The sequence below is a fragment of the Pseudorasbora parva genome, chromosome 12 (assembly GCF_024679245.1).
Source record: "Pseudorasbora parva isolate DD20220531a chromosome 12, ASM2467924v1, whole genome shotgun sequence".
In the NCBI taxonomy this organism is placed as follows: Eukaryota; Metazoa; Chordata; class Actinopteri; order Cypriniformes; family Gobionidae; genus Pseudorasbora; species Pseudorasbora parva.
This window is the reverse complement of record NC_090183.1, coordinates 11,549,173-11,576,636: the sequence shown is the minus strand read 5'-3', so window position 1 is coordinate 11,576,636 and position 27,464 is coordinate 11,549,173. Positions and strand designations below refer to the sequence as shown.

Below are 27,464 nucleotides of genomic sequence, written 5' to 3'. Positions count from 1 at the left end.
GGAATTTTCAAACTAACATTTGTTTTCTCTCTATTGCTCCTTCAGACTCTCTCTTTCTCACACACTCAGATGCACATACACCCTCAGGGTGTTTAGATGCACCAGCCTTTCAAAACAAACCAGCAATCCCTTGCCTCTCTTTAATTTTCAGCCAATTGGATGGTGGTTTGCAGAAGAATTCTGATTGGCCTGTGACCACACAAGCGGCAGTGGCAGCTGCAGGAGGCAGGAGAGCAACAGAGAGAGAGAGACAGGAGGAGAGCTCCCAGAGTAAACGTAGGAGGACAGAGAAGGGAACCTGTGTCAGTGTGTGTGCTGTCTGCAACAAGCTCCCTGAAGCAATAGGATGACATGCTGGATAAAGGGACAGTGATGAGGTCCAGCACTACACTCAAAATGTATGGTTCACAGTGAGAGCCTCTCGTCATATCAGCAGTTCCATCAAGGTCCATCAGAAGAAGCGGACAGCATGCAGAACCTTCGGCATGCAGCTTCTGAGGCTTTCCAGCGTCTCGGTAAGTGTATTTCAGCTTTATCTAAGAATATATGAACAGTATCGTTATCTTTCCTTAATTACATGTGTTGATGTCTCATCATCACATATTGGAAAGAGGAATAGTGCATAATAAAGAGACAAAAAACAATTTTCCTCCACGCCAGCATCTCAGCTGCACATTAAAAATTGTAAATAACTTGATTCATGATCTGCATATGGTTACATTTGCATTCTCGCTTGTGCCCAAAAGAGCATAATTCGTTTAATTTCAGAATTTATTCTTTGTATTTGTGCTCATTTGCCTTATTTATTGTATTAGTGTTATTGAACACACACTGTTGCTTACAGTACATTTGATGTGAGAAGAAAGTAGCCCCTTAACTCAATCGTTTTAAACCTGAAACAGCTACATTTCCAAAGAAACTATACCCTTCTGAACCAAACTGTTTAAACCAGTCAAGATGGTCTGAGCTGGTTTAGTTGTTCTCCCAGTTTGGCCAGTTGACAAATGTCATGTAGAAACCAGAGTTATTATCGTGAATTAAAACAAAAAAATTTAAAAAAACTTTTTTTGGCAATTGAAATAAAGCTGAGAATAAAATAAAATATAAATATTAGATGAAAATCTTAAACTAAATAAAATTAGAAATGTTGCCATACAGGGAGTGCAGAATTATTAGGCAAATTAGTATTTTGACCACATCATCCTCGTTATGCATGTTGTCTTACTCCAAGCTGTGGAGAGCCTACTACCAATTAAGCATATTAGGTGATGTGCATCTCAGTAATGAGAAGGGGTGTGGTCTAATGACATCAACACCCTATATCAGGTGTTCATAATTATTAGGCAACTTCCTTTCCTTTGGCAAAATGGGTCAAAAGAAGGACTTGACAGGCTCAGAAAAGTCAAAAATAGTGAGATATATTGCAGAGGGATGCAGCAGTCTTAAAATAGCCAAGCTTCTGAAGCATGATCATCGAACAATCAAGCGTTTCATTCAAAATAGTCAACAGGGTCGCAAGAAGCGTGTGGAAAAACCAAGGCGCAAAATAACTGCCCGTGAACTGAGAAAAGTCAAGCGTGCAGCTGCCAAGATGCCACTTGCCACCAGTTTGGCCATATTTCAGAGCTGCAACATCACTGGAGTGCCCAAAAGCACAAGGTGTGCAATACTCAGAGGCCTTTTCGGGTTGAGAATGGAGTCAAGCTCAACTCCCAGTCCTACTGCCAGTTTCTGGAAGACACCTTCTTCAAGCAGTGGTACAGGAAGAAGTCTGCATCCTTCAAGAAAAACATGATTTTCATGCAGGACAATGCTCCATCACACGCGTCCAAGTACTCCACAGCGTGGCTGGCAAGAAAGGGTATAAAAGAAGAAAATCTAATGATATGGCAGGAGGGAAAACAGTACACCTCTCTGAACAGTGTCTGGGAGGCTGTGGTTGCTGCTGCACGCAATGTTGATGGTGAACAGATCAAAACACTGACAGAATCCATGGATAGCAGGCTTTTGAGTGTCCTTGCAAAGAAAGGTGCCTATATTGGTCACTGATTTGTTTTTGTTTGGTTTTTGAATGTCAGAAACTTATATTTGTGAATGTTGAGATGTTATATTGGTTTCACTGGTAAAAATAAATAATTGAAATGGGTATAAATTTGTTTTTTGTTAAGTTGCCTAATAATTATGCACAGTAATAGTCACCTGCACACACAGATATCCCCCTAAAATAGCTAAAACTAAAACTTCCAAAAATATTCAGCTTTGATATTTGATATGAGTTTTTTGTGTTCATTGAGAACATGGTTGTTGTTCAATAATAAAATTAATCCTCAAAAATACAACTTGCCTAATAATTCTGCACTCCCTGTACAGGCAAATATCTGAAATACATTTATCCATCATATAACTGCTTCACACGGCTCACAATCTCTAACTTCCGTTAAATTCCGTTCGATTTTTTTTGCGCACAAAAACTATTCTCATCGCTTCATAAAATGATTGTAGAGCCGTGAGATGGACTTTGTAACATCTTTAGTGCCTTTTATTGGTCTTGAGAGAGGAAATTACATTGGTGTCAATGGAGGCCTTTCTGAGCCATCGGAATTCAACAAAAATATCTTCATTTGTGTTCCGAACGACACGAGGGTAAGCAACTGATGACAGAATTTTCATTTTTGGGTGAACTAACCCTTTAACTGTCGTATGCGCGTTCACGAGAGACTGGCGTTCCAGCGTGTGACAGTAAACGGAAGTTAGAGATTACAGTTTTGTAAAGTTTTAAATATGGATTTTTTTTTTAACACAAATGCATCGCTTCACTTCAGAAGGCCTTTAATTTATATGCACTTTTCTTTCAAAACAGAAACAGTCATTCACTGCCATTATAACGCTTAGATTAGCCAGGACATTTTTTATATAACTTTGATTGTATTCATCTGGAAACCATGCATGAAGTTATTTTAATTAAAGATTTAGAGGACAAATTAATTTATAAAAATTTATTTAAAAAAATTGTGCACGGATAAATAATCTATAATAAATACTGCAGTATTCCAAAAAAAAAATTTAAACTACAGTTGTATATTAATACAATAACACTGGTAGAACCACCAAATCAGATCATCTATGATGTTTTAGCAGGTAATGCAACTATCAACCGTAGCAGAGGAAGCCAATAGATTGTTGTGGCTAAAGCACATTGTCGATGTGCACTGGAAGACAAATAGCCCATGTATGCTTGTACCAGAACAGAGAGGATTCTGCTTGACCTGTGGATACAAGACAGAATGACCTACACGGTAGCGATATTATCCGTGGTTTACTACAGAAGTCAGATTTTGTTGTGATGGTGGAGGGAAGGGCAGGTTCCTGTAGGTGAGAGAAAAACAGATCGTACCAGCATCTGTGTCCATCTCTTGAGAGGCAAGAGGCCTGAGAGTGAAAAAAACTGTGTGAAAAAAGCAGGCGCGAGTGAAAGGCATTGACTTGAAATATATTGCACTAGAGGTAAATCTGTTGCTGGCTATTTCTGGACATGTATTTAAGCACATTTCCTCACCATGGACAAAAGTAGCCTATTACTGTTCTGTGAGCAGCCAGCCAATCTGCAATTTTCTCAGAACTGCCAGTTTATCTGCACTTCTTAGGCTGACCAACTTTGATTGCTTGTATTGTTGCAAAATATAAACTATATTATAACCCAGCTTTAATCTGTTTAATGTATTATGAATATATTAAATTATTTTAAACATTAACATCGTGATTTTCTGTAAAGCTGCTTTGAAATAAGTATTGTGAAAAGCACTGTACAAATAAATTGGACTTGACTTAAAGGGTTAGTTCACCCAAAATATCGGAACACGGAAGAGAAGACAATGCTGAATAAAATCATCGTTTTTGATATTTTTGGATCAAAATGTATTTTCGATACTTCAAGAGATTCTAATCAACCAACTGATGTCACATATGGACTACTTTGATGATGTTTTTATTAGCTTTCTGGACATGTACAGTAAAGTGTGCATAGACTGCATATGCTCTGGGACTAAAATCTAAAATATCTTAAACTGTGTTCCGATGATGAATGGAGGTCTTACGGGTGTGGAACGACATTAGGGTAATGACATGAATTTCATTTTTGGGTGAACTAACCCTTTAACTATTTAAACAGGAAGTTAGGGTGGGACATATTGAAGGGGTTGTCCTTTTTTTAATGGCCAATACTCTTTTGTTTATGTCATTGAATAACAAAAACTACAACTTTATTCAGCATTGTCTTCTTTTCCGTGTTTGTTTTCAATCCGCAAAAAAAGATTCAGAAGGTTATGAATCAGCGTATCGATTCATGATTCGGAACGCCAATGTCACGTGATTTCAGCAGTTTGACACGTGATCCGAATCATGAATCAATACGCTGATTCATAACCGTTCAAAACTTTTTTTTTGCGGATTGAAAACAAACACGGAACAGAAGACAATGCTGAATAAAGTCGTAGTTTTTGTTATTTTTGGACTAAAATGTATTTTCGATTCTTCAAGAGATTCTAAATAACCAACCAACTGATGTCACATATGGACTACTTTGATGATGTTTTTATTAGCTTTCTGGAAAGGGACAGTATACCGTACATGCATTCAATGGAGGAACAGAAAGCTCTTTGACTAAATATAAAATATCTTAAACTGTGTTCCAAAGATGAATTGAGGTCTTACGGGTGTCGAACAACATTAGGGTGAGTAATTATTGACAGAATTTTCATTTTTGGGTTAATTAACTGTTTAAGGCTACAACATTCTCCGCAAGAACAGAGAAAAAAGTTCTCGCTCCCAGGGCCGCGAGAACAAAATGACGTAATTTTGTTCTCGCAGCCCTGGTTTGGGAGTTCTCGCAGCTTGTTCTCTACACATCGTCTGAGTAAAACTTTTCTCTTGTGGGTGTCTGAGAACTATTGTGTGATTGGTCATACATTTAAAGTGAGCTTGGTTTATGCAGAGAAACGCAGATGATCGTCACCTGCTTTTCTCGTGAAGTATGGAAAGTACTGACCTGAACGAACTTTGTTCTTGCCACCTCGAGAAAACAAAGAAGTTTCTTTGTTCTTGCAGAATATGTCCCAAGCTTTAGGGTTCCATTTAGGACAGGGCCATGAACTATAGCTGCGTCCGAAATCACATACTATGTAAGTAGGTACTACATTTGAATTTGAACTTACTTCCAACCTGATCCAGAATCAGATCCAGAGGCTGAAATAAATTGAACAGGAGAAACAGCAACAGCAGGATGTCCGTCTCTGTGGTACTGTATTTAGTGCCCTGTCAATATTTGTGTGTGTTTACTCGCAGTCTATGAGGACATGATTCGGTTTATGGACTATTGTATGCGACTAAACCTTATCAGTAGCAAGCAAAACGGTTTTGCACGTCAGACTAGTGTAACGTTATACATAGAACAACAATGGAGTAACGTTAGCGCATTTGAATGACGAAGCACGCTTTGTGAGAACGCTAGGTTTATGTTTGGGTGGTTTTACAATAAAAAAACTGACACCTATAGTGGTCAGATAAACAAATGTATTTAAACACACACCATAGATTGCATGCTCCATTGATAAATTAACTAATGTTATACACAGTGTGGTGTATATTGATGTTTACTTACGTGACGATAGCATAACAACATAGACATTTGAAGTGAAGTCCTGTGACAGCAGGGACCGTGGAGATCCACTTTTGCAACACGACAGAAGCGTGTGTTGTGGCGCTTCCCGTCATTTCTGCGTTCAAATGGGTTCAAATGCAGCGCTGCCTTCCCAGAATGCTGTGCTGAAGCGTTGAAGTCGCTTGATGTCACCCATAGGAATAAAGTGAAGCGCGGTGGGACAGAAGTTTTGCTCAGACGAGTGGATCTGCACCCGAGCGAGTGTTTATGGGCGTGCATTTGCGCTCTCGCTTTAGTCACACGCGCGCGCACCCTACCGGGAGAAGAGCCCGTACGGCCCATACAAGGACCTTCCGCTCTGTCGACGTCAAGCCGACCCATACTCGAAAAAAACTCTCCGAAACTTGTGAGAAACCGGAAGGAGTATTTTTGACACAGAAATACTCCATCAATCGTCCAACTTAGTTTTTGAAACTTTGTCTATGTTTAGGATGGGAATCCAAGTCTTTAACAGTGTAAAAAGCTCAGTATACATGAAACAACATTTCACCCACCCTTTAAAGGAAATGTATGTAAGATTGTGAACAAAACTGGTACTACAATCACTTTCAAATGACTGTAGAGCAGTGTGTCCCCTCTCCCCCTCTTCCCCCTGACTCGAGGTTGCCAGATAGGCTACAGGATCCAGCAGGAACGTTTGTAGCTGCTGTGGTAACTAGAGCAGAGCTGGCAACCCGGATGCTGAAACACTACTGACTTCATGATTGGTCAATAGATGGAGGGCGGAGCTTCAGGCCAAAACACAACATGTCAACATCAACATCAGTTGAGGGCTGCAACAACAACTTTTAAATGACAATGTCCTGGCTGTACTACTGTTGTCAGTGATAAGTATTTGACATTTTCATGATTTCTCAATGTCTAGTGACGTATCAGGGCCATTTTATGATTAGTTTAAATACATTTCTTACGTAAGGTTCCTATAATTATCCTGTCTGGATAACAGATTTACTCTCAGGTACTAATAAAGACGCCCTGACCTAGAGATGTCACCGTAAGGGGACGATATTTTGATTAAAAGACTACAAGGGTGCGTTAATATAAAACATGTTTAATGATGTGCATCGATAAATCATTTATAATAAATAAATACTTCAATATTCCGTGAAAAAATAAGAATTGTCCATTTGGATTTCACGGTGACTTTAAATATACATATCTGAATTCATAGGAATGCACTAGCTTGTAGATGGTATCAAAGCTATCAGACAAACAGACATGGGGTCTTTAACTTGTTTATCTGAGTTTCTTGGCCTTCATCAAACCAATCACTGCACTTGTCTGAGAGCCTACGTGAGTGATGGGTGGCTGTACACATTGCTGTACACTTTGCTCACAGAATACAAATCAGCAAGAGCTGCACATTGAGATACACGAGAGAAGGAAGGAGGGAAAACGTGAGTGGGCTACAGAATGCAGGAAAAGATGTCAAGTGGTGATCAAGGAGAGAATTATTTTGATGGAATAAGAAAACATACTTGTGCAGAGACAGAAATAGTGGAGTGTAGAGATGGATGATAAGATGAAAAGAGAGAACGGGAAGGCCCGATGCATTTGAGCATGAGTTATGAGCTGTCTGAGCCCTCCCTTACACTGACTCATAAATATCTGTGCAAAAAATGCCCTGGGTGGGGGGATTCAGAGACAGCACAGATCATTTGTAGACACAAAAATATACTCCACTGATTAACCTGTGAGTGACATTTTTATAACCAAAACTGATGCTATTACCTTATAACTACATTCAAAAAGGAAACTAAGCAATAGTTTAATATCCACTTTCTTAAGCTAATGTGACTTCCCATTCATTAGCCACTAAATATCTAGAAGAATAACAAAGGTAGAACTATTGTTGCTACAAACGAGTATTTATGATTACAATATGATAAATACCAGTTGGCATAATCAAGCAGCATAACGAACTGTTCTTGTATTTGTACTGCTAAAATAACTGTCATGTCACAAATGGACGTACCCGCTCTTACGTTGAAAATAAGGTAGAGAAATAACCAAGAATGCTTGTTAGGGTGTTGCTAGGTGGTTGCTAGGTAGTTGCTTGGGTGATTGCTAGGTGGTTTTGTACTGGAAATAGAGATGCACAATATCAGTACGATATTGGTTATCGGCTGATAATAAAAACATCATATATATTTTAGAATATATATCATTATTGGCTGATATTTGATATTTTAAATGTGCATGCTAATTTCTTCTGTTTTTACATTTAGATTACTTCGACATCCTCTAATAATCTTTAAAAACATTAATCATTTAATAATTGCAAATGCAATTTAAACGTAATCTTTAGTAAATCTCAAAATTATTATCCATTACATCATGTTGTTTTGTCTAAATTAACTTGTAGCATATTGTTTTATTTTAGGCAATTTATTGTTTTGTTATTTTTTTGTTATCACCATTAGCATGAAAATAAATTATTGGATTAATTTTATCAGTGCATCCCTATTCTCATGTTTTTATGAAATTCTGGTCAATGTATTGCTCCAGTTTGCCCGTTTTTTTTTTCATTCTGCAGGATTAAAATCATAATTGCAAACTTCTCAATATTTTGTGCCTTAGCGATGCATACTAATCCATATTAGTGTTATTAGTGTCAAGTTTAAGAAATGATGCTTCCCTGGGCATGCATGAGATGCTTGATGTGAAATGGACTCCCTACAACCTCCTTGAATCAGTTTCATGGCAGGTTATGGTTAATGGTCAACATTGGAAGACCCTTTATGATAATGACCTTTCTTTTATGTCAAGGACGATGCTAATCTGATGGCAGCAGAGCTCCTGAGGGTGACACCTACAGCAGTGCCAAAAAGAGTTTTTAGTAAATCAGATCTGGAACGATCCAACTGAGACATACAGTCTTCTGGGTCAACATGCAGGGCTTTATAATTTAATCCTAAATGTGACGTAGTTCACAATCAACATTAATGAAATCAACTCTCCTAATAAAATTCTTCCTATATATAAAAATCATAACTATTTTTGGTAGTCTCTCAGAAATTGCAGCCGCCTCTGCAGTGGGTTTTAAATCATTCTAGCGTTAAAGAAACCTTATCTTTAAAAACATTCTTCTCAACAGAGATGTTATTTGACATGGTAAAAGTTGCTGGACAGTTTTAGGGCAGAACTGTCTTCCTGCAGTCACATTGATCCTTAAAAGTTACAAAGATAGGCTTATTTTTATATTCCCTGTAGCTTTTGCCTAAACAGAGTTCCTTTCCTTGTGAATGGCTGTCAGAACATATCTGATCACACATTACATAGCAGATGCACTCCACCCTTTTAGAGGCGCCTTTCAAATGCATCACTAAAATGGACGTTTTAATAGCTGTGGGCTGTTTTACAGAGCACCCATCCACTGAACTGCGATCATGGGGTCTTTCTCTTCCTCTCTCTCTACTTTGTTCGTTGATCCCATTTACTGTTGTATTTGCTGTTAAAATTTAAATGAAGGTGAAGGTTAAATCTCAGACCCCCTGTTCACAACCACCTGCTCCTGTTCGCCTCTCCCGTCAGGAGCTTAAACACTGAGCGTGACTCACCTTCTACCTGCCTTATCATAGAAACACACACACACACACACATTGCGTTTCCATGTTTTATGGGGACTTTTCATGGACATATAGATTTTTATATAACTGTAATTAATATATATATATATATATATATATATATATATATATATATATATATATATATATATATATATATATATATATATATATATATATATATATATATATATATATATACATACACTCATCAGGCATAACATTATGACCTTTGTGTTGGTCCCCTTTTGCTGCCAGAATAGCCCTGACCCGTGAAGCACGGACTCCACTAGACCCCTGAAGGTGTGCTGTGGTAGGTGGCACCAAAATGTTAGCAGCAGATCCTTTAAGTCCTGTAAGTTGCGAGGTGGGTTCGTTTGTTCAGCACATCCCACAGATGTTCTATTAGATTGAAATTTTGGGAATTTGAAGGCCAAGTTGACACCACAAACTCGTTGTTGTGCTCCTCAAACCATTCCTTTTTTTTTAAGAACACGTGATTCATCAGACCATTCATTCCATTGCTCCATGGTCCAGTTCTGATGCTCACGTGCCACTTTTGGTGCTTTCGGCAGTGGACAGGGGTCAGCATGGGAACCCTGACTGGTCGACGACGGCTATGCAGCCCCATATGCAAGAAACAGAGATCCACTGTGTTTTCTGACACCTTTCTGTCAGAACCAGCATTAACTTCTTGAGCAATTTAAGCTACAGTAGCTGGTCTGTTTGATCAGACCACACGGGCAAGCCACGTGCATCAATGAGCCTTGGCCACCCATGACCCTGTCGCCGGTTCACCACTGTTCCTTCCTTGGACCACTTTTGATACTGACCACTGCAGAACAAGAAGACCCCACAAAAGCTGCGGTTTAAGAGATGCTCTGACCCAGTTGTCCAGCCATCACAAGCCCTTGTCAAACTTGCTGAAATCCTTACCCTTTCCTATTTTTCCTTCTTTTAACATATCAACTTTGAAAATAAAATGTTCACTTGCTGCCTAATAAATCCTATTACACTAACAGGTGCCGTGATGAAGAGATAATCAGGGTTCTTCTCTTCACCTGTCACAATGCCTGATTGTGTATTAAATATTATTATATATAGATAACATATCTAAAATATAATGAAATATAAATATGTCAATTAAATATATTTTACAATGAAATATATTTATATTCTTTCTCACATGCACTTAATAAGCACACACACATACACACACACACACACACTCATCTGATATAGCAGTATATAAAATACTACTAGGGTCGTTTTTACTGTTCCTACGAAAAAGTTATTTAAATATCATCGTAAAGCTATTACAGACAATCAAGCCATTTCACACTCAAAGCTCTGCATACCACAGCGAAAACAATGTATTTGGACATTTAAAGTGTTATGGTGGTCCATCTAAACTGCTCTTTTATGTTTTACAGGGTTAAAGCAAAGACATCTGGGCTATGAGGAGGTAAGAACCTTTGACATGACATTACACAACATGTTATGAGCACAAACAAACAACCCTCTCCACCCACAGAGGCGGGACAGATGACAGCTGGAGGTGGAAGGAAGAAATACAGCACTACCCCCTACAAGGGCAGAAGAGAGAGAGAGAGAGAGAGAGAGAGAGAGAGAGAGAGAGAGAGAGAGAGAGAGAGAGAGAGAGAGAGAGAGAGAGAGAGAGAGAGGAGGAAAGGCAAAAGTTTAGGAAAATAAATGCTGCACTGCCCTCTACTGGCAGAAAGATAGAGAGAGGCTATGTGTGGAATGACTACCATTCTACTTTTAGTTCTAGTACACAGTATGCACTTTTTTGTGTGTATACTATCTACTGTCTTTGCTAAAATATTCAGTATACAGCAGAGCCAGTAGGCCGTGTCCCAAATGGTGCACAATAATCATTTTATGTTGATGAACATGTGACAACAATGCATTTTTCACATACTGTTTTTTTTACAGAATTATTATTAATACAGTATGTACCGCACATAATTCAGTACGTAGCTGAACACAGCATACACTTTTCTCCTGTCAGTAATTGGAGTCTCATTTTTATCTCAATCGAGTATGTCCCTTCTGGGCAAAGAGGCCCAGATAACCAAAGTCAATAAAGAACAGAGAAAACATCCTCTCTCTCTCTCTCTGTCTCTCTCTCTCTCTCTCTCTCTCTCTCTCTCTCTCTCTCTCTCTCTCACACTAAATAGTGCAGTAATGGCTGCTGAAAATTAAGCTTTATGCAATATTTCTGTTTTAGTGTATTTTTGATAAACAAATGCAGCTTTGGTGAGCATTAGAAGGGTAGTATATGAGATAATAATAACACTATAAAAATGTTTTTTTTATTAAAATTATAATATAATATAATGTTATCGTAATGTGGGTGCAACATATCTTATAAGATATTAACCAGAGACAAGAAAAGCCCATCTTAGAGAGAGATGAACCATAGCATGTGGACAGAGTAAGGAGAGCCACATGACTTCCATCATGACTATGAAATTCACCTCAGTTTGATGAGAAACGTCTTTATAAAGTCTGAAAACCAATGTATAGATGTGATGTGATGTATGGTATGGGTTCCCTCTCAAACTTTTTTTATTCTTTTTTTATTTCTCTCTCACAATCAACCTTTATCACTGTCCGCCCCATTATGCTTTTCTCTCCTGCGGTTGAATGGATGCATTTGTTCCCCTTACAAATATAACATGGCTGTTTGTGTTTGGCTCTCATGGATTGGAGATGGAGTCATAAGACCAGGCCTGCAGACACAGACACACACACACGCACGCATGCACACACGCACACACTTTCCCATGCAAGTCATATGAGTTATAGGGCTTAATCAGAGATAGAGAAAGTGAGCGAGGAGAAGATTTGGAGGACTGGATGGAGGATTTCCTGTGGAGAATGCGGGTCTGGGCATCCGTGAGCTTGAGGAGATGTTGTTGGTGTTGTGGAGATAAAACAAATGAAGTCAGAAGGGAAGCGAAAGAGGAAATGTTTGAGATGAGAGTAGAAGAGATAAAAGAAGCAATGAAAAAAGAAGAAAGACCATCAAAAACTTGGAGTGTGTCCTCCCTCCCAATTGCTGAGGTCAGATGGGTGTGTGTGTGTGTGTGTGTGTGAGAGAGAGAGAGAGAGAGAGAGAGAGTGTATGAAAGAGACAGTGATGTCTTGTCCTTTGATTTACAACATGTTTCAGAATGTTTCATAAAAATGTCGCTAACTTTGTAGTCATTGAGAAATATTTCTGATTATTTAAAATGCTGTATCATAAGTGTCTCTAATTTAAAGGGGGTAAACTATGTTTACAATTTTTTCTTGTCCTTGCCAAGCAAATGTTGAGAGTCAAAAGTATGATCGAAGAGGAGATGCATTGTACAGCCATTTAGTTCCAAATTAACTGAAGATATTATTGTCTGGGTACAGCACATTCTGTACAGCTAAACCTGAAGTCCATTCTGAAAATGGCAGTTGTCCTCTTGTAATGAAATCACTTAGTCAAAGATTTAGACAGAAAAAGGGAACATGAGTGCTAAAAGAGGCTTCTCTGTCAGGACATTCTTACATCATCTGCTGTACAACTTAGTGCTTTGTCTGCTGTTGCTACAAAAATACACCGTGTCTGCGTAGTGTTCCAATAGCATGAAATTGCTGAAATTACAGCACCACAGCAAAAAAAAGTGAGTAAACAAAGCTGGAGCTTTATGTAACTGGTGTTGGATGAGCTAAATGAGGAAATATTTATATTGAACACTGGTTAAGCCTAGTTCCAAGTTGTCTCAGTCATTACGGCTTAAAGGGATAGTTCACTCCAAAATAAAAATTAATTTATTCACCTTCGGAACACATATTAAAAAAGAATATATTATTATTAATACACTTTCAAGGCCCAGAAAGGTAGTAAAACATAGTTATAACAGTCCATGTGACTCCTGTGGTTCAGCCTTCATTTTATGAAGCAATGAGAATACTTTTTGTGTGCAAAACAAACAAAAATAACTTTATTTAACAATTTCATTCTAGTCTGTACCAGTGTCCTACGCAGTTTACGTTGTATTTTTTCATCAAAAATATCTTAATTTGTGCTCTGAAGATGAATGAAGGTCTTGCGGGTTCTGGTTCCAAGGGTGAGTAATTAATGACATAATTACATTTTTTGGATGAACTATCCCTTTAAGCCCAGTTCCAAGTCGTCATCATTGCGGCAATTCTTTGTTGTCCAGCATCAAGTCTTCATCGTCCAACACCAAGTCTCTTTTGTCACCATTGACTCTGCCCAGCTCCAGGTCTTCCTGGTTGCGGATGGTCCAGTTCCTTGGGCTCATCTCCACTGTCTCCCTTCAGCCCCCCAACTCCTCCAGTGGTTTCACCCAGCTGCACGGATCTACCTGGGGCTTCCCAGTCATGAGCTCCTCCTTAGCCCATGGTTCCCCGAGCTCCACCTCAAGTCTCTATGCACCGGACTCCACCTCGGCCCTCCGACCCATCGTCTCCATCATGCCTCAATGCTTCTTCAGGGAGAAGGGTCCATCTGCGGCTTGGGCGTTCCCATCATGAAACAAGAACGCCTATTGGGCGTTCCTGGTAGCATCTCATCGACCAATCGCGATGAGTTTCTCAAGGCACATGGGTATATGTCAAATGCGTTATTTTTCCCCCCAAACCAGTTCAGCGGAAATGCCCTGCAATGGATTGTAAATATTTAATTTGGCCATGTCAATCACAATAACGATTGCCTACACCCATCCCTGATCTCTAAACCTACCCATCACAAGAAACATTCTGCGTTTTTACATTTTCAAAGAAACATAATTTAGTATGTTTATAAATCCATTTACATTGTGGACACACACACACATAATGGTTTGTTTCGGCGTAGACATACACGCAGAATCACATGCGGGGATGATGGATCGTTTAGGTGTAGAGATTCACGCGGAATCACATGGCGTAGACATACACGCGGATAGCTCAAAATGTGCACAGATAACACGCCACTTGACTTTAGAAAGTGGCCTGTATGTTTACACAAAGTCATGTTGCAAGATGCTAGATCTTATTTTGAATTTTCTGTTTGAGAAAAACTAACTAGCGAAGGTTGAACATATTAATCCGGATGTTGACAGCTAGCAGTTCAGCAGAAGAGATGAAAAAGAAGAAGGGGGGGTTACAGTCTGCGAAAACGGTAACCCCCACCAGCACGATAATGCCCATTTGTGGCCGCAGTTGGATGATATTGCCTTCAGGCGCCGTGGGGCTCCCTCATCCCTCTGGCTCCACCTTGTCCATTGTCTGCCTCAGACTTCTGAGTGAGCAGCTGTGCCTCAACTCTTCAGCACTTTACCAGGCTCCTCCTTCCTCAGTACCACCATTGTCCTCACTCCCACCGTCTCCGCCTACCGTCTACCAAGCCCACGTCTCCACCTCGTTCACACCCACCTGCAGGTCCACCGTGATCCTCCAGACCAGTGATGTCACCCTGGGTCTTCGGCTCTTTGGCTTCGCCTAGGTCTCCACCTCCACAAGTTCCGCCTGGCATCTCCATCTAAGCTCTTCCCTCCATCAGTTCCGCCATGGGCCTTCATCCTGTCATGGCTCTGGGTCATCCTCTAGTTCTCCTGTCTCGGCTCTGGCTCCACCTACCTTCTTCTCCCTGGTCATCTCCTGGGGTCTCCCTTGGCCTGCTCTCTCTCTCTCTCTCTCTCTCTCTCTCTCTCTCTCTCTCTCTCTCTCTCTCTCTCTCTCTCTCTCTCTCTCTCTCTCTCTCTCTCTCTATATATATATATATATATATATATATATATATATATATACGGATATTAATACTTAATACTCAACAATAATGCATTATATTGATTCAAGTGACAGTGAAGTCATGTATGTTTCAAAAGATTGCTATTTCAAATAAATGTTGTTCTTTTGAACTCTATTAATCAAAGAATTCTGAAAAAAAACTTTCATAAAAATATTATGCTGCAAAAACTTTTCAGCATTGATAATAATAAGAAACTATTAATATTGACAATAATTGAGCACTAAATCTGCACGTTAGAATGATTTCTGAAGGATTATGTACTGTATTTGCAATCAAATAAAACCAGCCTTGGTGAGCACAAGAAACAAAACAAAAAGGAAAAAAATTAATCAAAACTTTTGCCTGCCTATAAGATTATGTAGCTCCCTGCTGAAGATCTGAGTTCTGTAATCATCTAATCTGCATGTACACCACATGAACACTTTTGAGCTGGTATAAATGAAAATCCCAAAGTCACGTCGACCTGAATGTGAAGACACAGTTTACACACGTGCACACACAGACAGATGTGATGGATACAGTAAGATGGCTGTATCAGCGAAACAAGGTTTTATAACATTTCCCACTGTAACTAATATAGATCAACTGTCCCTGTGTACCTCTTTCTCTCTATCTTTGTCTCCTATTTCAGCTGGGTGAGCTGGATGGGGTGGAGAAACCACAGCCGCACTGGTTTCACACGCTGCAGGTGCGACGGCTCAGAGTTCAGAGAGGCCGCAGTAACAGCGATCCTATGGGAGGAAAGAGCTTCCAGCAAGAGTTCCAATGGGTGAGGGACACACTAATACATCTCAGACACAGCAATACACAACACAGCTACAGATACATACACAGCCATGCACAGTGCTGAGAAAGGCTGTTTTATAATATTTGATACCTGTTGTAAGCAATCTACTACATGCCTTCTGTCATTGATGGTTTATTGTTTTTTTATTACAAATAAAAGGCCTTTTAGTCCCCCTTCAGGTCGTATTACACATCTTTTTGCTCGCAAATCTTTAATGATTTTTATAAAGTAAACTTAACAATAACTTTTAATTTGTTACTAAAATTTCAAGATGAACATTTACTGGGCTGAATCAACTGTATCAATTATAAAACATCAGTCTTTGGAGGAAGGTTTATTTGTTCATCTCTCAATCATCCTTGTTCTGCATTGCATTATATGTTTGCCCTCCAAACTACAAAAATATTATTGGAAGATATAGAGTAACTTTATATGCATTTTATGTAAGTAGTCTCATAATATCATCATAATTTCTTCTTCCTTTTTTGGCTATATAAATAACATCTGTAGCAAACTGCATTATTTTGCTCAGTTTGGGCCTATGAATAAAACGATGTTTTTTCTCCTCGAGTATAAGCTAAATGGGCCATAAAAGTACACCAAACTGTTCCATCAAAAAAGATTTTTCTGACTATTTTAGAGGTTTTTTTACTTTCTATTTTTTAGTTTGCATAGTTTCACATATAGGCTCTAACATGAACATTTTAACAAATGTATTGATAAGTGATTTTTAGATTGAAATTTAAACGAAAGAATATCTACCTGTAAAACATGCTCATTCATTTCGATGGCTGTTGCTTGGCAAAATAACAGTGTGTATGTTTCATTCACAGAAAACTGGTCTGCAGTTTGGGAATGCAACATCTTATCTTAATTTAGAAAAACTTGGAGAGGGCACATATGCCACAGTTTACAAAGGAATTAGCAGGTTAGTAGTCATATGTAAACGCTCACACAAACACACGCTCAAACTGCAAATCAATATAGAGCTCAGTTAGATGTTGCCTCTAGGACAACATTTATGCAGTTGGCAAGCACATTATTCAGATAAGCCTCCCTGTGGCTTTGTTCTTCTGTATAATAGACAGCAAATGATTCTTTTCACTGCCTCCCTGTAGGCATTCTTTGAGTTATTCTGTAGCAGCTTGTTTTACATGGATTCATTTTATAAGGTCATCTTACAACATATGGATTCCCGCCTGAAGCTTCAACTGATAGGCAGTTTAATGTTGTTGTACAATAACAAATGCTTTTTAATGAGAAACAGCTCCCATTTTAAGATAGAAAGTTTAACATTTAGCTAAATGTTTGCTTGTGTATGTGAAACAATGATGAATGTTCGATGAACTTCTGTCATCGGTTAGTCTCATGTCTTTCTAAACCCTACAGACTTCTTCGAAACACAAATGAAGATCATTTGATTGAAATCGGAGAGATTGCTGTCCCTCCATTAAAAGCCACTAGGCTTTTCTCATTGATAGCCAATAGGTTTTAATTTACCTCACATGAACTATATGATTTGCTGCATACTATAGTCATGGGCGGGTGTTATTAGACCACAGGTAAATTCTCTACAAATTTAATCAAACAAAGAATAGAAGATAAATACTTTTTTTGCTGATATGTATTTTCTACAACTTTAATTTATCATTTTTAAAAGTATGCTAGCTTATAAATAAACTTACAGCTAATGGACAAAACTTCCATTTTTATTTTATAAGGTCTTCGAAAGGAAGAGCTTGTGATGGTGTTTATTCTACTTCCTCAGGTAAACTGTTACACGCAGATGTATGTTTATGGATTACGCTGAGGTTTTTCTGTGTTTCTGACAGGATAAATGGTCATCTTGTGGCTTTAAAGGTGATTCACATGAAAACGGAAGAAGGAATTCCATTCACAGCTATTAGAGAAGGTACTGCAAGAGCATAACACACACACACACACACACACACACACACACACAAAACAAAAGTGCTTGTACACATAGGGCAGTGGGGTAAAATGCGCCAGTGTGTATAAATTGTGTTGTCCAAGTAATCAAGAATAAAACAATTAATAAAATCAATTAAATATATATTCAGTTAGCATCATATACATATGTCTGTAACTGAAATATGATTATGGAATAGTGCATTAATAAACAGTTTTTATAGAAACAATGTTATGTTTATACTCAAAATGTAAAGGTCAGTAAGGTTTTTTTAACAGAATTAATACTTTTATTGGACAAAGACACATTCAGTTGATCAAATAAAAGTAGAGAGATTTATAATTCATATAAAGACATTTATAATAAAATATTCTGATTTCAAATAAATGCTGTTCTTAACAACATATATTCCAGTTTCGAAAATATATTAAGCAGTACAACAATTTTTAATATTGGTAATAAGAAATGTTTCTTGAGCAGCAAATCAGCATATTACAATGCTTTCTGATGGATCACGTGACACTGAAAACTAGAGTAATGATGCTGATTGCCATCACAGGAATGAATTACATAAATTAATATTAATACATATATAATGGATAATATATCAAGATAGAAAATTGTTCTTTTAAACTGTAATAATATTTCACAGTATTACTGTTTTTACTATATTGTTGAACAAATAAATGCATCCTTGGTAAGCATAAGAAACGTCTTTCAAAAGCATTAAAATATCTTGCCATCATCCAAAAAGTTTTGAATGCAGGTGTACTGTATATAATGACTAATTTTCCCTTACCTAGAGGGGCTACTTGAGTGAAAAAGTGACAAGTGGCTCATCTTACCCCACTCTCCTCTAAATATGTGCTGGTACTTCACTTATATGCCCATTTTATTTGTGATTATTCCCAGCTTCCTTGTTAAAAGGTCTTAAACATGCCAACATAGTCTTGCTCCACGACATCATCCACACGCGAGAGTCGCTCACCTTTGTCTTTGAGTATGTGGTGAGTCTTACATATCAGCAGTCGTCTTTCAAGATTACTTTGTTTTTTCCGTTTGTCGCCTGTCTGACATGCTTTGCATCTTTCTTTCACTCTTTCAGCAAACAGATTTGGCTCAATATATGATTCAGCATCCCGGCGGACTTCACTCGTACAACATCAGGGTAAACAAACCCGTAAATGCACAGAAACACACAAGGTCAGAAATAACGAGCTGGCTTTCTCACACTCTCTCTGTTTCTCCAGCTCTTCATGTTTCAGTTGCTGCGAGGGTTATCTTACATTCACAGCAGAAGAATTCTGCATCGAGACCTCAAACCTCAGAATTTGCTCATCAGCTATCTGGGAGAACTCAAGTTAGCCGATTTTGGTAGGTTTCGTTTAAATTACGCACATGCAAACACTCACACGCTAACTTATCATGCATTCTAAACTATGGTGCACCTCTTGTTGTTTCAGGTCTGGCCCGATCTAAGTCCATACCGTGCCAAACGTACTCTGCCGAGGTCGTGACATTATGGTACCGCCCGCCAGATGTTCTCATGGGCTCCACTGATTACTCCACAGCCCTGGACATCTGGTGAGTCCCTGCACACACACACACACACACACACACACACACACACACACACACACACACACACACACACACACACGTCTGGTTCACTATCTTTGTGGGGACTCTCCATACCCCTAAACTTACCCATCACAGGAAACATTCTGCATTTTTAATTTCTCAAAAAAACTCATCCTGTATGATTTATAAGCATTTTGACAAGTGGCTGGCTGGTTCCCACAATGTAGGTAATCTCAGGTTTTACTATCCTTATGGGGACATTTGGTCCCCACAATGTAATATAAACAAGAGCACACACACACATTCTTCCTTGAATGTTTCATAATAATGAGAGCAAAGGTAATGTCTGACTCATACAATATATTATGTGTATATTTGTCCCTTTAGGGGAGCCGGCTGCATTTTTATTGAGATGCTACAGGGGTCACCAGCGTTTCCTGGAGTTGCTGATGTCTTTGAGCAGCTGCTGAAGATTTGGACAGTGAGTCTGTTTGTGGGAATGTACTATAATCGTGTGAAATTTCTCTTCTGTCCATTTATTTATCCTCCTCTCCTCCTCTCCTTCTCTCCTCCCGATATTCATCCCACCTCTTCTTTCCTTCTGAGGTCCTCGGGGTCCCGACCGAGGAGAGCTGGCCAGGTGTCAGTGATCTGCCAAACTACAAACCAGGTGTGTGCAAAATCCTCCTTTCATCTGTATCTGTACTGTAATCTCACAGATGTGTCTGCTATGAGAGGAGATTTCCTGCCTCAGCAGATTTGACTCATTCATTAAATGCTTGCGTCACGGTATGTGTTAGTATGTACTTCATGTGGTAAAATCTAAATTAACTGGTTTTATTTAAATCAAAGAAATGTTTTAATATGATTGAATAAGCCTTATTATTATGTTTACAGCAATGAAAGTAATTGTAGGACCTAGATCAGGAAGAAATAGGTACTTAAAGGGATAGTTCATCCCTAAATGAAACTTCTGTCGTCATTTACTCGCCCTCATGCAATTCCTCATGAAAGAAGGATTTGAATCATGATCAAATTAAGTTGTTATTCATTGATAATCTTCCCTTAAATGATAGCTCTCAAATCTCATTGAAGTCAAAGCCATTGATTCGTGCATGTCTCATGATCTCTCGGCCTCTAAAGGTTGGAATTTAACCAACAAATCATATGGGCTGCTTTTATGGTTCCTTGGTGTGGATATTTTTTTATTTATTCATATTATATTTATAAAGAATGATTTACTTATGCTTTCCATTTCCCCTGATTTTCTTTTTTTCTTTTTTTAAAAAAAGTCTTTAAAACACTAATAATTTAATAACACTTAAATGTAGTCTTTAGTAGATCACAATATGAATATCCATTTTTCATGATGAACATTGCACTGTTGTGATGCCTAAACTTACCTGTGGCATTTAAAACTATTGGTTTTACTTTTTAGTGTTTTATTGTAATATATTGGAACAGAATTCTGTAGAATCTTAATGTTGGCTATTTGTATGTTATCAGCTGTAACATATACAATAATATGCTATCCATTATTTTTATTATAAAATTGCAGTTATTTTAGCTTGACATTGCAAACTGTTATTTATCAATTTATTGTATTATTTTAATAATAAACACATTGGTTATAGTGTAAAATAGTTTTTTTGGTTACTGCACTTTTATATTTTCTAGTTATTAACCTTACAGCAGATAATAAATCTGAAGTCTGTCACATTCACAAGATAATGCATTGTAAAAAAAAAAAAAGAAAAGAAAAAGGTTGATATGCAAATTTGAAATTTGTGCACCACATAATTTTTTTTCTTCCATTTTTGTGTTGCATGGAAGCAAGTGATATGTAAATGATGACCGATTTTTTTTTTGTTAACTTTACCTGCACATACAAACTTTACAAATTAGATTTCTCTGTTATTTATAAACATCCAGTAAATAAAATGTTCCCATTCATTTAACACATATACACCATTATCTATATGCAGTGTGTGGTTGTAGTTTACGAGGACATTTGTGTGTGTGTGTGTGTGTGTGTGTGTGTGTGTGTGTGTGTGTGTGTGTGTGTGTGTGTGTGTGTGTGTGTGTGTGTGTGTGTGTGTGTGTGTGTGTGTGTGTGTGTGTGTGTGTGTGTGTGTGTGCCGGTTTATGTGGTTTGTAGTTATACAAATTTGTATAACCTCATAATTCAAATAGCTTTAAAAACATACTAAATTATGTTTGAGAAAGTAAAAATGCAGAATGTTTCCTGTGATGGGTAGGTTTAGGGGCAGGGGCAGTGTAAGGGGATAGAAAATACGGTTTGTAAGGTATAAAATCAATTACGCCTATGGAGAGTCCCTGTAAACCACATAAACCAACGTGTGTGTGTGTTTGTGTGTGTGTGTGTGTGTGTGTGTGTGTGTGTGTGTGTGTGTGTGTGTGTGTGTGTGTGTGTGTGTGTGTGTGTGTGTGTGTGTGTGTGTGTGTGTGTGTGTGTGTGTGTGTGTAAACTTGTTGCCAAGGGTCTGTTGTTATAATAAAATGTAGTCATACAAACAGAAATTCGCTAAAGCAAATTCACAAAGTTCTGCTGAAGCTGTTTCCAATATAAATCCTGTTGTGTGTATAGGTGTTCTGTTAGTGGTTTTGTTGGCCATGAGTTGACTTGACACCTTCGAGTCAGACACAAACACACACCTTCACACACTCATGCAGGAAAGGGGTTGATGTCTTTCCACTGCAGTCCTGGAAATAAAGTGCAAACTCATTACACAGGTGCACAAATGAGCAATGTGAGGTGGCTTTGGGAAATATGCCTCATTTAGAGTGTGTGGGTACTGATGGAGATGATGTGTGTGGTAGGTAAACTGCTGGCAGGCCAGCCCTGCTGTGTTTCTCCATGAATCTGGGTTTACCCAAGCCCCAGGCTGTTCTGTATGTGTATGTACCATGTGTTGGAGAGAAGCTACAAGAACCCGCTGTGGTCTCTCAGGTATATCCAGGTGTGCTGAAGCGTAAGTGTGGCTTCAGGTTTCAGCCAAGAATGACCGGGTGGCCCGTGACCACAGCCACTGACAGAGGGACACTCATAATAAATGTTCTTCAAAAGCTCTTTATAGAAAAAAAAAACATTTTTAAATGGTTTGAAGCTTTCCTTGAATGTTAATAAAATTGCTTAAATTAATAGTTTACCCAAATTGAAGTTAAAAAAGCAGTGCTGCTATTTTAGTATTATTTATATACTAATATATAGGGGTTGGCAGTATGATCAAAATCTTATTTCACTATACAAGTAATTTTATTTCTCTACAATATTTCATATACTTCTCTGATTTTTTTTTGTGTTGCATCTTAATGAATATGGCAATTAGGGCTGTCCTCGACTAAGGATTTAGCCATTCGAATCAGAATTGTCGAATCTTTCTATGGTCGACCGATAGTCGAATCATCTATGTGTGTGAATGGGTTGAGAGGGGCACGACACTAGTCAGCAAAACAATTTTTATTTTCCTTTACACACTGCACACAGCAACAACTTTTTAATAAAACGATCAAAACTGCCTGCCAACTGACAGACGAACTGGCAATGGCTTTCTTATTTAGGTTTAAATAAAAGGTAATGTGGTGGATAAACATTTGTTAAACGTTTTCTCATAACATTTTAAAGGGGTGTATCTTCTAGCACAGGGTGAAATCAGTATGTGCACTGTCGATTTGAGGAAAATATAATATAAATTTAATATAAAACCTTGAAATGGCGCTCTGTGGCGCGGCACGATTTTGAACAACTTCCTGAGTCGCCGCCGACAGGCGCCGAATGCCGCCGCCGGTGTGTGTACACTCATTAAAAACTTGTGTTCGAAATTTTAAAAATGCTGCGCTTCGTCTTTAAAATATTCAGCACCCCCATATTGCCAATATGGTATGATCCTCGTTTCATAACACCCAAAAAGATTTGACTATGAGATCAGGGGTCGAATCAGGCTCAGCATATCGATGCATGAATCTAATGGCAATGTATTTTATTTGCTTCTGCTGATTATTGCTGCTGCAAAACAAATATGGTTTCCATGTATGTGAACATGTAAGGTATGCTGCTGCTGCATAAATAGATAAATCCCATATAAGATCTAGGCAGGTGGAGCTGGGGGAGGTGGAGGGTTTCAGAGGAACTATTTAAATGTTGAACAAGCAATCGCATTGGCTGCATAATCTGCAAAGGCCAATCAGCGTGTGCCATGTGGTAATGATGCGACTGCTTGCAGACTGCATGTAAAAATCAGCCTACGCCCTCTAGAGTTTCATGACTGAACTAGATATGTTATTAATTAACAGAACAAAGATGCAAATTACTATTTCAGGGATGTTAGTCATCATTAGTACTGCATTTAATTCTTTTTTTTATTTGCTTTATGAATCTTTTTAATATTACATACTTCTCACACTTTATTTTCTCATTCTTGCATGTTTCTTTATCGGTCTAATGTGTCAAAGAGTTCTGCACTGCTGTATTTACATGATGTGATATACACAATATAGCAACATTTCCATTGATATTTATTATACTGCCCAGCTCTAGTATTATACTATTCAATAATTTGAGTTAGCTTTTATTTTTTAATTTTAGCAAATTTGATATGTGCATTTTATAAGTTTTTGTTTTTATATTCTGTTTAGCTTGAATTCAGTTTTATTTCAGTTTTAGTAACTTTAGTACTTCAAATTCAACTTATTTTAATTCAATTAATTGCAAGACAACATTTCTAATTTTTGTTTGAAAAAAAGTAAGCTTAAGAATTTAATTTAATATTTGTATTTTGAATTGCTCTAGCTTTACTTCAATTAATGAATGTATAATATTTTTAATAGTTTTAGGTAATAAAGACAAAATTGCACAAAAGGAGAAATTCCGGAAAAAAACGATCTCCTGGAGGCGTATCGTGTGGGCGGAGCTAAAGACTGACGAGCGCGCACAAAGCGGTGACGTCCTCAAGTGTGGAGAAGAAAACGCTACACTAAATAAACCATGGCTATCGATCAGATTCAGCTAATACAGATATGATCCAGAATCTGATCCGGAGGCTGAAATAAATTGAACAGGAGAAGCAACAGCAGTGGTTTGTAACGTTACTGTATTTAGTGGCCTGTCAACATTTGTGTGTTTACTCACAGTTTATCAGGACATCATTCGGTTTATGGACTATTGTATGCGACTAAACCTTAGCAGTAGCAAGCAAAACGGTTTTGCACATCAGACTAGTGTAACGTTATACATAGAACAACAGTGGAGTAACCGTTCATGTCCTTCCAAACCCATAAGACATCATTCATCTTCAGAACACAAATGAAAATATTTTCAATGGAACCCGAGAGCATTCTGTCCCTCCATTGGGAGCAAAGCAACTTACACATTCAAGGTCCAGAACGATAGGAAAGACGTCGTTAAAGTAATCCCTGTGATTTAACCCCAATTTTAAGTGACGCGAGTGCTTTACTTCCACGAAAAAACATACATTTACCACTTTATTTATAAAAAATAATGATCTGCAATCCAGTAGGGGGAGCACCACAACACACAACATGCATGTTGTGTTGACTCGAGAACAGAAGTTGTTCTGTGCTCGCGGTTTAGGGAATATTATTTTGTATATAAAATAAAATATATAGTATATAAAATTTGTATTAAAAAAAGGCATTTGTGTCACTTCATAAAATTGATGTTAACCGCTGGATTTAAATTACTCTAATGATGTCTTTCCTATCGTTCTGGACAATGAATGTGTAAGTTGCATTGCTCCCAATGGAGGGACATAAAGCTCTTGGATTTCATCAAAAATATCTTCATTTGTGTTCCAAAGATGAACGAAAGTCTTACGGGTGTGGAACGACACAAGGGTGAGTAATTAATGACAGAATTCATTTTAGGGTGAGCAAACCCTTTAGGATCTATAACATGAATTTTCATCTCATTCCGACTTTAATTGTAGCTTGGAAGCCCAAGTCACCGCTCACTGTCATTTTACTGAAAAGTGCAGCGTGAACATTCTGTCAAACATCTCTTTTTGAGCTCTAAAAAAGAATGGAAGTCATATAGGTTTGGAACAGCACAAGGAATAGTAAATGATGAAGGCTTTCAAAGATTGTCTCGTGGCTCATTGTCTTAACAGGCTCTGAGTGAAGATACCTGATCAGAGTTGGATGTTTTGGTGGTCTATTAAGCTAAAAGAGGACTCTTTGTGTTCCTGTAGAGTGGTTCCTGCCCTGCAAGCCCCAGCAATTCCGAGATGTCTGGAAAAGGTAAGACCAGTTCATGCATTCATGCTCGTGCGCGTATGTGTGTGCGTGTTGGCTCAGAGTGGGAACAGAAGAGTTTTTGTATAGCGGTCTTCATCTCCCTTCCACCAACCCCCTCTAATGGAAGTCTGACCCATAGCTCTCTGTATGTGTGTGTGTGTGTGTGTGTGTGTGTGTGTGTGTGTGTGTGTGTGTGTGTGTGTGTGTGTGTGTGTGTGTGTGTGTGTACACTGGCTCAGACTCGCTCAGTTACCTTATAAGACGGAGGATCTGGCCCAGCAGATGCTGATGATGATTCCAAAGGACAGGATTTCAGCCCAGGATGCATTGCTGCACCCATATTTCAACACTCTTCCACCTCCGTTAATGCATCTAAGGGACAGTAAGTGCTGGAGAATTTCACTATATGAGCGGAATGCACGCGATTCCAGCTTCAAAGGCTAATCCGGTCCCGTTTCGAACAAGATCAAAGTTAAATCCCTCTTAGTTTCTGTCAAAACTGGCAACCTTTTTCAACACCGACTCGAGATGAAAAGAGATTATGCAATCTTAGAAATGTCTTTTTCCTCCTGTCTCTTGGTCTTTTCTCTTTTCCTAACCTTCCCCCTTTCTCCGTCAGCCGTGTCCATCTTTAAGGTGCCTGGCGTGAGGTTAGAGCCGGAAGCGAGGGATATCTTCAGCCCCAGCAGACGAATGAAATCGCCTCTTGCTCCGCTGGCCAAGTGCTGGTGAAAGACTCGCCTTTGTAAATAGTTGGTGTGCTTGTGAAAACCAAAAACACACCAGCATGAGTAAAGCATGACGGTCAGTTTGTATGTTGTTTATTCAGATCTAAATCAGCTTCATCAAATAGATTTCTTAAGGAAAATCAGATTCAGTTCCATAAGATTTGTTTTTACATTTTTGGACAAGTAATACCTAAGAGAAAGTTTTATGGTAAATCATGACGATCCAAGTTAAAGCTGATTTATCACCAGGATCCACTGTATTTTGAGATCATTTTCATTGAGAGAGGATCAAATATGTCTGCTTTCCTGGCTCTCTGCAAAGTGATGTCCAGAGTCTGTTTACAGCACACTTTCATTGTGAATAATTTTAAATTAAATGCACTTATTCATTTTGATATGTCATTATTTTTTGTATATATTGCACAGAAAAGAGCGAGCGTTTGAGAGAGATTAACTGGGAATATGATATGAAATGCGTGGAATATACCTACTAATATTTCAAAGCTCTATTGTACAGTGTGCAGGTGGAAAAAAAATACTTGTATGCATTCATAAAACACCTGGAGAGTCTCACCTGAAATTACCTGTTTTTGTACAGCACATACTCATATTTCTGGACAGCGTGTCAAAACATACTGTTTTGAAATAAGTTTGCATTCATAATTAATAGTTTCGATATATTTACATAAGACATATTAGCTATGTATGCATAAGATTCCGAGATTCAAACATGTACTGCTTCTAATTAAATGTTCTATGTGAGAGATGTACAGCAATATCTGTCACCAACCAATAACAGCTTCAAATAATAGAAGCAATCACTCGATGCTGATGTCATACATGGATGAGTATATCCACACACTTCAGAATAGTCTGCAATACTGTGAAAATTGTGTACGTGTTCATAAAATTTAATACAATACCACTGTGTCTTGACTTCGGAATAAATACAGTAAAACCATAAGGAAATGCTTGCCTGTTCTTTAGTTTGGGGTAGTGCACTGATATCCCAAATGTTCAAAATCCAGAAGGCACATGACCCAAGTAGTGGTTTACTTCACCGTC

The 27,464-nt window shown here is 38.2% G+C and overlaps 1 protein-coding gene across 1 annotated transcript; it reads left to right on the top strand.

Annotated features, from left to right (window-relative positions):
• Positions 1 to 62: 62 nt before the first annotated feature.
• On the top strand, positions 63 to 27,464 carry cdk15 (cyclin-dependent kinase 15). Its single transcript, XM_067459087.1, has 14 exons — positions 63 to 515; positions 10,719 to 10,750; positions 15,732 to 15,869; positions 16,721 to 16,815; positions 17,720 to 17,799; positions 18,730 to 18,824; positions 18,923 to 18,985; positions 19,068 to 19,191; positions 19,281 to 19,401; positions 19,786 to 19,879; positions 20,005 to 20,068; positions 25,626 to 25,674; positions 25,911 to 26,053; positions 26,291 to 27,464. The coding sequence occupies exons 1-14, from the start codon at positions 401 to 403 to the stop codon at positions 26,401 to 26,403; spliced, it is 1,326 nt and encodes a 441-aa protein (XP_067315188.1). The 5' UTR covers positions 63 to 400; the 3' UTR covers positions 26,404 to 27,464.